The 11,005-nt window shown below is 50.8% G+C and overlaps 1 protein-coding gene across 1 annotated transcript; it reads left to right on the top strand.

Moving 5' to 3' along the window:
* Nucleotides 1-3,350: 3,350 nt before the first annotated feature.
* Nucleotides 3,351-7,546, top strand: BATF3 (basic leucine zipper ATF-like transcription factor 3). Its single transcript, XM_086460362.1, has 3 exons — nucleotides 3,351-3,464; nucleotides 4,803-4,907; nucleotides 7,361-7,546. The coding sequence occupies exons 1-3, from the start codon at nucleotides 3,351-3,353 to the stop codon at nucleotides 7,544-7,546; spliced, it is 405 nt and encodes a 134-aa protein (XP_086316488.1).
* Nucleotides 7,547-11,005: the final 3,459 nt, after the last annotated feature.

Raw genomic sequence — 11,005 nt, 5'->3', positions numbered from 1 at the left:
AAAGCGTCTAATGTGAGAGAGGACAGGATGTGAGAGGGGCTGGAGCTGCGAAGCTGTGGAACGTGTGACTGGGTCGGTTTGTCACACAGCGCCTTGCTATTCTAGCTGCTTTGAGTGCGCGTGCTCCGTGCTGCATTGAAAATCCCCACCGTGGCTTTCTTCAGGATCCGCAGATACTCTGCAACCTGCGAGTTCCTAGGCTGAGAGGAGCCCTGCAAGATTTTGCATGGCTGCCATTCCAGTATTTGAACATCTTCTGTGTTAACGAGAAGATTCCTGTGATTCTCTGTGAATAGTGGCAGGCAAGTACGGAAAATAGCTAGGAATAGGCCTGTCTTTCTGAAGAGATCCCATCAAAAATGGCCAGGGTAGGACAAATGCCTTAAGAAATAAGGAGAGAGAGAGCACTGTGGATTAAGGCTTAATAAGTGGTTTCATGAACTCACCTTACAGTGAGCGTTTGTGTTAAGAGGTTGCGGGATAGTTGGTCTGGGAAGGAATGCCCCGAGCTAGAGCAGTCGGGCCTTGTTCAACTGCAGTTGGGTGGAGAAAGCAAACAAATGCATCTGGAAACGCTGGCCAGATAGGTCATGTAAAGAAGGATAAAGAAAACAGTCAAGATTCCAAGTGCAGCATATAAACTGTGAATTTACAGATCTCTGCTGGCTGCTTTTGGCCAAGCAGCAGTGGGAGGTGTTGGAGGACCCCCCCTTTAAATGCAAGTTCTGTGATGAGCTAAACTCAACACTTGAATCATCGGCCGCTTTTCAAATAATTATTAAAAATTCCTACAGCAAGTGATACCTGCAACTAGTCGTGCCTGGGGTCTGTTCTCCCCACTGGCAGAAATACATAAAATGCTTCATTTTTTCATTCCAGTAGCCTTTTGTCCTTCAGTTAACTTTTCATAGAAATCAGCAGTGTTGTGCAAGACGAGTGTCTAATCAGGTTTCTACTGCAGTGTCACAACATCCAAACTTCTTATTTTTAACTTGGGGCGAATTGGTATTGCATCAAGAAATGTCTGGTAGTTTTTCTTTATATAGCCTTTGCATTTTGTAAGATTGACACAGCTCAATGGTGATGGATGCTTGGGAACATTTGCAAACAGAGTTTGAATTTCTTGAATTTTTGAGGTGAGATCGAAGATCTCACTGTTTGTCAGCGCGAGCTGTCAGCGATGTGCTTATCGCCCGTGAGGGTAGGCCATCCCCTACCCAAGAAGAACTTGCAAACTGGAGCAGTATCCGCGCACGCTTCTGCTGTGTGCAGCTTCTGAACGAAGGGGGTTACAAACAGCGTGCGGGGAAGCTCCTCTTCCAGAAATCTTCACGTGGACACCGACGTCTGGAAGCTTGGGCGCGCTGGTGCTCCGAAACCCGTTCTGATACGTTCTTCAGAAGAGCCGCGCTGTGCTGAGCTGCGTTCAGCCACTCCAGTCAGCGTGTGTGTAGGCTGCTCCGGCGCAGACAGAAGTCAGTGATAAACTGCCATTATATATAAAATGTGAACTCAGCGGACTAGGCTGCTTTCTGGGCTGTTTTGTCTCCCGCACAGTAACACTCTGCCTTTACTGCTGCGTTACCTGGAATTACTGTGTAGGCATTTCTACAGAAGTACCAGAGATAGCTTTAATACTAAGCAGAAACTTGTTCCCACAAGCAAATTTTGACTTTTCATTTCCTTTGCCACTTTGAACAAGAGCAGACTGTATTCGGGCTCAAGGGAACTGTCCTGTGACTTGTCCCGTACTTGTGGGATCCTGGAAACCTTACTCTACGCCTGCCGAGAGTTACTCAGTGAAGTAGATACTTGTTCAGTACTGATAAATTCTTGGTAAGCTGTTCAGGCCTTGATGCTGTTAGATAGCCTGCGTGTGCAGTTGCCATTAACAGCAGCCTCGCTCCTAGAACAGCACGGCAGTTTCGTGTGGGGTCAGTTCAAAGTCCCTCTGTGGAAGGGGGCTTTTTTCTCTGCAGATCACTCTGAAGGGCTGTTGAGGTACTTTGTCCGCATGGTTATGAAAATCCCAGCTTTTAGTCCCATTTATTTCAACTGTGTTTAAGCTACAAAGGCAGCAAGGAGCCTGGTGCTCTCTTTAAGCAACTGTCCCAGCTAAGTCTCTACTCATGCCCATATTTCTACTCCTTTTCTTTAGCTGCTTGATGTGTAGCTAACGCAGGATTGGACTGTTTCAGAGGAGCGGTTGAGAGCAATTCACCCTCTAATCACCGCCAGTCGGCTAGTGGGCCTTTTCCAGAGATGGTCTGGATCCCCTCAGCTGGGGAATGGCACTGAACCCACACCTGGTGAGCATCCTGGTGTTGGTGTGCTGGATGACGGAGGAAGGGAGAAGCAAGACTGCTTTTAAAGAAACTGGGGGGCGGTGGCTGGGAACATCCTGTAAGATGCTTGAGAGACCCAGCGCAGTCTGGGAGCACAGCTGAGTTCACGGTGCTTTGGTGAGGGGGCCCTCGGGGTTGTGGGTCCCCGTGCCCATTAGGTTGGGGAAGGCTCATAGGTACTTAGTCCTCTGGAGTCAGAAGAGCTCTGAGAAAGTGCAAAAGCCAAGGTATGGGTAGCCTAGAAGGTGGAGCTACAAGCTGCTTTGAGGTGGAACAGCTGAGAAAAAGCGTCTCCTGCTGGGGAAGTCCTGCTCAGGTTTTTCAGTGATGCTGATGGTTCTGGAGCCTCCCAGGAAACCTGTGGCAGAGCACAGGCTTCGGTTGGGCTCTTGGACTCCTAGGCAGTGTGGTTCTCTCACCTTCAGCATGAACTGTTAGCCAGATCTTCCTGAAAGGACAGTCTATATTTACTCAGTTTGCAAACTTTGTAACCTCATCTTCTTATAAGCTGGATGACTCAAACTTCTGGGGAAAACAGAAAAATAAGGAAGTATCTGATTTATTAAGATACCCGGGGCTTTATGACTGATGGCCCCGCAGTTTGGGGGCACTTAACCCTCCTTGCATGGCCGTGCGTTTGCCCCTGTGAGTCAAGCACAGCCAGGAGCGCACCCCAGTTACCGTCTGCGGGCGGGTCGACTGTAGAGCAAGGATGTTGTTGAAGTACCTGTGGGTGCAAAGACTGTCCCTTCCTTCAGAGTCGAGGGCCAAGATAACGGTTCCATTAAAATGTAAGGAAAGTGTTTGGAGGGCTAAAAGAAACGTTCTTCAGTCTGTTAAAATACTCTCGACGGAATAATCGAACAGAGCAACTTTTGTCGGCAGCAAGTGTGTGTTCAGCAGCCCTTGCCTGTCTTCGCCTTTACAAGAAGCCTGTGGCATTTCCTTATTATTTAAAGGAACAGGGCGAGTAGCGAAAGTGAAAATCACTTTATCCCAGCGCCGATGCCGTGTCCTCACGCCCACGAACCCCCGCCGCCCCGGCTGTCACTTCGCTGCCGCTCTCGCCGCCCCGGAGAGCTAATGTCGCAGGAGCGCGGCGGGCAGGAGCGGACGGGGGTGAGCGGCCCCAGCGCCGGGCGGGCTCTGGGTGGGGGGGCGGCCCCCGGGGGCGGCCTGGCCTCCCCGCCCGGCCGCCGGGAGGCAAAGAGAAACTGGGGGGGCGGTTATTTCTGCAGGCGAAAGCGCGGAGGGGGGCCGGGCCCAGCCGGCCCGCGGGACTGGGGCTCTCCGGGGGATTTTCAGGCGGCTCTCGCCTGGCAGCGCTGTACCGCGGGGTGCGGCCTTTCCCCCGGCTCCTGGGGGCCGAGCAGACCCCGCGGTCCCGGGGGACAGGCACCCTGGCCGGCGCGGGTGCCGCCGGGCGCCACGTGACGGCCATGCGGGCGGCGGGGCGGCCGGGAGCGGGGCGCCGCGGCGGGGCTCCTGCGGCGGGGCGGCCGCTCCGCCCCGGGGCCGGGGGGTTGCCAGGTGCCGGGGCGGCTCGGGGCGGTGCGTCCCCTGCCCCGCCCTGCCCTGCCCTGCCCTCCCCTCCCGCCCCCGCGGGCCGGGGGAGCCCAGCGGCGCCGAGCGCGGCGCCCCGGGGCGGCTCCGCAGCCGGTGGGATGTCGTGCGCCGTCCCGCCGCCGGCGGCGGCGGCGGCGGGGGGCAGCGCGCTGCCTCGGAGCGCGGCGGCCGAGGGCGGCCGGCAGGTAGGGGCAGGGCGGAGGGGCTCGGCGCTGTAGGCGGGCGGGCACATGGGGCTGAGTCACGCCGGGCAGCGTCGTGTCGGGGGTGCCCGCTCCCCCCGGCCGTCGGCCCTTCTCTTCCCGGGGGATGGGGGGCGGCGGTGCCGGCTTTTCCAGGCGGGAGAGCGGGCGAACGGCCGGCGGTGCGCGGAAAGCTGCCTGCCGCCGGCACACGGCGCGGTCGGCGGCTCTTCCCCCGCCGCGGGCAGCCGGGACGGCGGAGCGCCGGGAGGGGAGCAGGGCTGTGCCGCCGGCCGCGGGTGCGGGCGCAGCGGGGTCCCGGCTTTCCTCCCCGCCGCTCGCACCTCCGGCTCCTCGTCCGCGCTGAGGCGAGGCGGGTGTAAGGCGCTGCCCGTCGGGCAGAGCGGGAGCGCGGGTCCCCGCCGTGCGTGACGGGGGTGCCCAGGTTCCCCCATCAGCGGTAGAGCTCCGCGGCATCCCGCCGGGCATCTCCGCCGGCTTCCACCTCTCCGCCTGGGGCCCCAGCTCTGCAGCGGGGCAGGGGGATGCGCTGCCCTTTGCAGGCACCGTGCGGTCTGTGGGAGGCCGAGGGTAGGTGCTGTGAAATTGGGAGTAGGTGCTCTTTCTCAGAAACAGATACACGCCTGACTTCGGGCGAATCCATGTGCACCTTAAAAACTAGCGAGTGTTTCTGGTTTATGTCTTCCAGAGCCACGAAGAAGACGACAGGAAGGTAAGGAGAAGGGAAAAAAATCGAGTTGCTGCACAGAGGAGCCGGAAGAAGCAAACTCAGAAAGCAGATAAACTTCATGAGGTGAATGGGTACTTGATGCTTTGCAGGCATGGCTTGGGTGCTGAGTGCGGGACTTTACAATAAATGGGAATTCTCAAGCAGGCGTGGGTCTGGCTTCACACTAATCCAGCTTGGAAAGCTGTGGGTGTGCTGCGGGGTGCCTGGTCGGGAACCCCCAGACACTGATGCACATGTTGGATAGTGCAGCTTGGCCACTGGTGACACTTCCAGGGAGAGAGTGATGTGGTCCTGCTCTCACCTCACCCTCCCTCTCTTGCTATTCCTGTGACCACCCAGGGAACCAGACCACAAGGCTCTGATGGGCTAAAATAAATGCATTTTCTTCTGGATTAGTGTTAAGCTTGTCACGTTCACAGTGGATGAATGCCCTCTGCCTTATGAGGGAGAAGGTGGTGTAGGAGGAGGAGACCATGCTGCTTAGTGGCTGTGCTGGCTTAAGTCAATTCTCAAACTACAGCGTGAGACAGAAATACTCAGTTGAAAAGGGTTCTTAGGAACTTCAAAACCTCCAAGCGTGAGAGCTGGGTTCAGTTAGCTGTTATACTTGTGTGCTCTGATAAATAACAGTGGGTGTTTCCAAAAAAACCATGAAAGTAACTGATTCTTCCAGAAACTCCTAATACTACTTTTCAATATCACAGTGTGGTGTAGTTTTCTCATGTCCCCAGTGCAAACGCTGGAGAGGAATCCCCTTTCTCTGGTTTTGGATGTTACCTCACACAACAGTGCTTTTGTTGTAAGCAGGGCTCTTGGGGTGTTAGTTCTGCTGCTGCAGTTGTGGCTGAGTCAGTTGTTCAGCTCTGGACGTTCAGCACAGGCTCTTCTCTTTCTCAGTGTGGAAGGATCTGCCGACAGTCAGCAGAGGCCAAGGGGGACAGTGTGGGGAGTTTTAGGCTTGGTTTTTCCCAGATCTCCTCTGAGTCAGCGCCTGAGAAAGCCAGGTGCTGGGTACTTCTGGAAAGGGGTAACCCCTGGCTTTTGTGGAATCGTTTCTGGGCCCTGTGCCTTCCTGCAGCCTCTCTGATGTTCCTCCTGAACTTGAGGATCTTCCTCATGCTGAGAATCTTCATTCTTGGGCACGTGGGTTTTGCCAGGTGCAGGCAAATCTGGTTGAATAGGAATTCATTCTTAGCCAGAACAGTTTGATAGTCTCATACCTGAAAACGGGACAGAGCAATGGAAGGGTAACACTTACTCCAAAACTCAACCCCATGGGCTTTAGGGCAACAAGAGGTGAGCAGAGCCAGCGTCAGGGATGGACAACTTGGCTGGAGTTGACTACCATAATGTGTTAGGAGGACCGTGACTGTTTTACTCTGGGTGTGAGAGGTGGTAGAATGGTGTGAGGGAAGGCAAGGGGCTCCAAACTCCTACAGCAAAGGGCAGCAGAGGCAGTCCCAGGCTGCCCAGAGGAGCATTTTATGAAGCTCTCCCTGCTGCCTGGTAGACAGGCCTTTTAAGGCATCTGTAGGCTTTGAAGTTTGCTCTAAAGCTTTCCCAGGGAGGTGAGATTGAGTGGGTGAGTGTTTAGGCCAGCAGTGAGGTGCAGACACCTGCAGGTTTTCCGTGGGCTGGCTCTGAACCTCTAGCCTTCTCCTCTTTGGGACGAGGAGGCTTGACAGCAGGGACACTTGAGACACACACTTACTACCAAAAAATGTGACACGCGAGTCTCACATCCGTCACAGATGTATGCCACAGAGCATCTCAAAACTCCCCTGCAGTTAACAGCAGCTCATTCATTGCTAAAGAAGTCTTAGCTCAAAAGCAGCCCAGGTCAGGGATAGCCAAGGCAGTGGTCAGGCCTTCTGGCGGCAAAAGTGGGGCTGGGAACAAGCTGGCATGACACTCCCCTCCTCCTGCTCTTGAGTTCCTGGGCATCTGAGCAGGTGGCTACAAGCCCTGGGCAGCCTGGAGGAGAGTGGCTGGCACCAGACGCGTTGTGCTGGGTGTGCCCCTCAGCTGGCACCTGGGAAAGTGGCCTTTCCCTGCACTGGCCTGGGGCAGGGGCTGACCTTTCCTCACCGGCAATGCCAGGCACACGGTTTTCCTGGCGCCTACCTGCAGTCGGTGCTTTCATTTCCTCTGCTCTGAAAACGCAGGGCTGCTCTGGTCCGCCCTTCCCAGCAGAGGCAGTCCGGGGCTGGAAGAGGCCACCACGGGGATGCTGCCACCCACGCCTGCAGCCCTGGGCTGCTGGGGACCCCCGAGGACCAGTGGTGCCTCCTGGTCTACAGGGCCATGAAAGGAATCATAGTGTGGTCAGGGCACAGGTCGTAAAGCACTTGCCCTGTTCCAGCACCCAGGCTGTGTCTGTCTTTCCTTATTGTTTTGCACTTTGTAATAAGAAACCACGCAGGTTTTTTACAGTTACGTGAATATACACAAAGTGGAAGCACTGAAAGGAATGTTTTGACTATGAGTAAGCTATTTTTTTTTTTCTTTCCTTCCAGGAATATGAGTCTCTTGAGCAAGAAAATACCTCCCTGAAAAGAGAAATCGGAAAGTTAACAGATGAAATGAAACACTTGAGTGAAGTGTTGAAGGATCATGAAAAGATCTGTCCACTATTGCACTGCACCATGAACTTTGTGACCATACCAAGGCCTGATGCACTCGCCAGCTGCCTGCCAAGATGAGACCTCTCCTGGATGGCATTTAAATGTGTTGTGTGAAAGTGCCATTAACAGGGGAGATTTGAAGAACTACCTACTTACGGTGCAGGTCTTCCATTGAAGTGGGCTGGACTTGACCATGCAGCTCTTCTCCATGTTGAAGTGTTACAGTTTTCTGAATCTCAGGAAAACACCAGTATGGAAAAAAGACAACTCGAACTGCGACTTCTTACTTGGTAGAATCTTCAAGCCATGGTTTTGCATTCAGAAATGTCAGAGTGTGGTGCAGCCCACCATAGAGCGCTGGAATGTAGACAGGGAAAAACACCGACCTTGGTCTGGGATGCATTTCTCCCACATGACCGCTGCCAGTAACCCTTTGTCACCTGTCATCCATGTATATCACATGCTGGCTGCTGGGTTTTTTGGTGTTTTTTTTTTTTTTCCCTCTATAAACAGGTTTGGTTAATAAAAGCGATGTCCCATCTTTATGATGTTCTTCACCTTCTTCAATAATCAATGTCTTTATAATATCTCTACTTCTTCCTCACTGATCAAATCCAAAGCCTAATGCTAGTCTTCCTGTCAGTTGTTTTATTATTTGTTTATTGCCTCTTCATTAGTTCGTCTTTTGAAATGTGTGTAACAAATCAGTTTTCTCAGTCTTTATTTCTTTAATATCGTCAATCATCAGCACTGCCAACATTAGTTCTTGGAGTGTTTTATATCCTAATATATGGCTTGGCTAATTTCTAATGATGATTGTCTGCTCTGTGTGGAAGAAAAGCAAAAAGGAGTTTGCTGGTTTGACACGTTGTTTTAAAAAGCAGATTTAAAAATTTACTGGAAATTAACAAATATCTTTATCCTTCATCTTGCATATTGCTTCTGGTAAGTGATGTCCATGGATAGATGAGTTTAGGTAAGCATTTTGTTGCCTGTCAGCGCTGAAGATGTGAAGGTGTTTGATAACTGCTTGCAAGAAAAACACTATATTTTCTTTAACTTTTTTTTTATTTTTACAAAAAGGAAGAATTATGACAATGTTAGTGAGAAATACACAGAAAAATGTGTTTACTTTCTCTGAAGGTTCTTATTAATGTCAAGCTCTAGAAATGTGAGTGCTGTAGCCTGGGATCCAGCAAAGAGTGGTTTTCTCGCAGTGTTTCCCAGTCAGAGAGCACCTTTGGGTAATAAAAAGCTCCACCCCTTTGCCAGCTCTCTCACTTCAGCATTTGGATTTTTTTAATTTCAACTCATGGGATTAATTTCTCCCCTCACCAGGATCATTGTATTTATCAGCAGAATATAAGTTAAAATGTCTAAAAGATGTTTTTCCTTTTTTAACTTCTTCAGTAGAATGATGCATCGCTGATCACTGCCAAGACAGAATTGGGAAAGCCATGTAATCAACTCTGCCTTCTAAAAGACCCTCTCATGCCATTGTCTTAGGCTAGACACTCAAGATAACAGGCATGAGCTGTTGGCTTCTTTAGAATGTTTCATTAGGTTGTCCCCAAGAGAATTCAGCATTTGCAGAAGCTATCTGCAGCCTAAATGCGGTCTTCAAAGTTTCTTACAGACTGTAAGAACTGAGTCATTCTGCAAAGAAAAACTGGTGCAGTCCCTGCCAAGGAAAATGAAAGTTTCAGGACACTTTACATTATGCTTTTAGGATAATGTCCTTGACATGATTCTGTGTGTCACCCCTAAGAAAGGAAGCTATCTTAAGCATCTTCGACCACCCACCCGCATTCCTTCAGTCCCTGGATGCCACTGTAATCTGGACTGAGGAGAGGTTAATGGAGAAGGAGAAGCATAGTGGAAAAGAACAACATTCATTCTGTGAAAATTCCTTATAGTTTAGGATGGAGGGAGAGAGGATGTCTCACATCTCTTAACTAGGTATGTGCAGCCAAGCTGAGGCTGGGAATGGAAAGTAGCTAGTTGAGGTCAGGGCTGGTGCAAAAGCATGGTCTCTCCTATGGAGCCCTGCAGACCCTCAAAAATGGAAGGAAAGGTCAACCACCTTGTCCGAGACAGACTATCCCAGCAGAATCCTCATAAGGATTTTGTCCCACAGGTGCTTTCTTCTAAAAGAAGAGGTCTAGTTCCCTGTGTGAAATCCTTACACATTTACTCTTCCTTGCATCTGTCTAGAAGTCAGCTCCAGCTTATCATTTGGTAGTCCAAGACATGTTGTACACGCTCCGTCAGTAAGCATTACGCTTGCTCTGCAATGCAAGCTTTAGTCCGCTGTTTCTGCACTGGAGTTTATTGCTTTGTTAACTAGAATGCCTATGCAGAGTGTACAGGGGAAGACACCTGAATTCACAGCAACATTGTGTGCTGGCAACAGCAACCTCAGTCCAAGGTTATGCTGCTATTCCTTGGAAGGGCTGGGAGCCCTGCAGAGGCGCTCACTGCTACCAGTTCCTTCCCACAACCGCAGGGTGTAGCTCCAGCCTGTGCATCATGTCCATCAGTACCAGTGGGCTTTGAGCCCTCCAGGGCCTGGGCTGCTCCTTCCTCCTGCATCTGTTGCATCACTGTTTTTCCCAGCACTATTTCTGAAGGACCTTATGCACCATTCTTCTGTTTAATGGATTAACCAAGGCATCTTTCACAAACAGCATATTGTGTGACTAATGTTCAAAGGCAGCTGGGAACCCCAAGTAGAAGAACTGAGCAAAATGAGTGTCCCAAGCCAGATAAACCCAACATTCTGATATATTTATAGAGTTAATGCCATAGCTGAATCATGAGTTGAAAGGGACAATGAACTGTTAAAGCTCAGGATATGTATCCCTAAACAAATGATATGCATACAGGCTGATTACACTCTTTGTAGGAGCTGTTCATAAGGATATTGATTTACAGAGAGTTTCAAAACCGAAAGTATGTTCTGGAGCCTGGGATAATTGTTATATGAATAGGGAACCAGAAAAGAGAACAGAAAGGAAAAAGCCCGTTTTGTTAAGGAAGCAACAGAAAGTTCTTTCTCGAATCCAAACCTCTCCTTTCGCAGCAGGGTGTTACACCATCACAAAAAATGCTTCATACCTATATATGGCTAAAATACTACCTGATGTATTCTAGCTTCAGAAAAATTCCAGTGAGTTTGACTTGTTCCCCGTGAATGTGGTCTGTATTGCATTCACATGACTTTCAGATGCAGGTATATAGGGAAGATCTTTTCTGTGTTCAGATGGTGGTTCACGTGAGGAGTACTGTGAATTGCAGTCTTGTTTGTGGATGCGTAATGTAGAGGAGCGTTGCCAAGAAAGCTGGATTTTGCCTCTTAGGTTCACAATGAAGGTTACAGTTTGTCTAGATTTGGTTAGCACGAATTTCCTTTTTGTATCTTTTGTGACTCTAATGAAGCAGCAAAATGCTCGGTGCAAACTTACCCACAGATAAAAGTATTCATTCCGGGAGCAGACTGGGTCCAATTCAGCCATTTGTCTATTCATTTCTTTCAGT

Source organism: Leptosomus discolor, chromosome 2, assembly GCF_034619465.1.
Source record: "Leptosomus discolor isolate bLepDis1 chromosome 2, bLepDis1.hap2, whole genome shotgun sequence".
NCBI lineage: Eukaryota > Metazoa > Chordata > Aves > Leptosomiformes > Leptosomidae > Leptosomus > Leptosomus discolor.
Note: the sequence above shows the minus strand (reverse complement) of the source record. Positions and strands in the feature narration are given on the sequence as shown.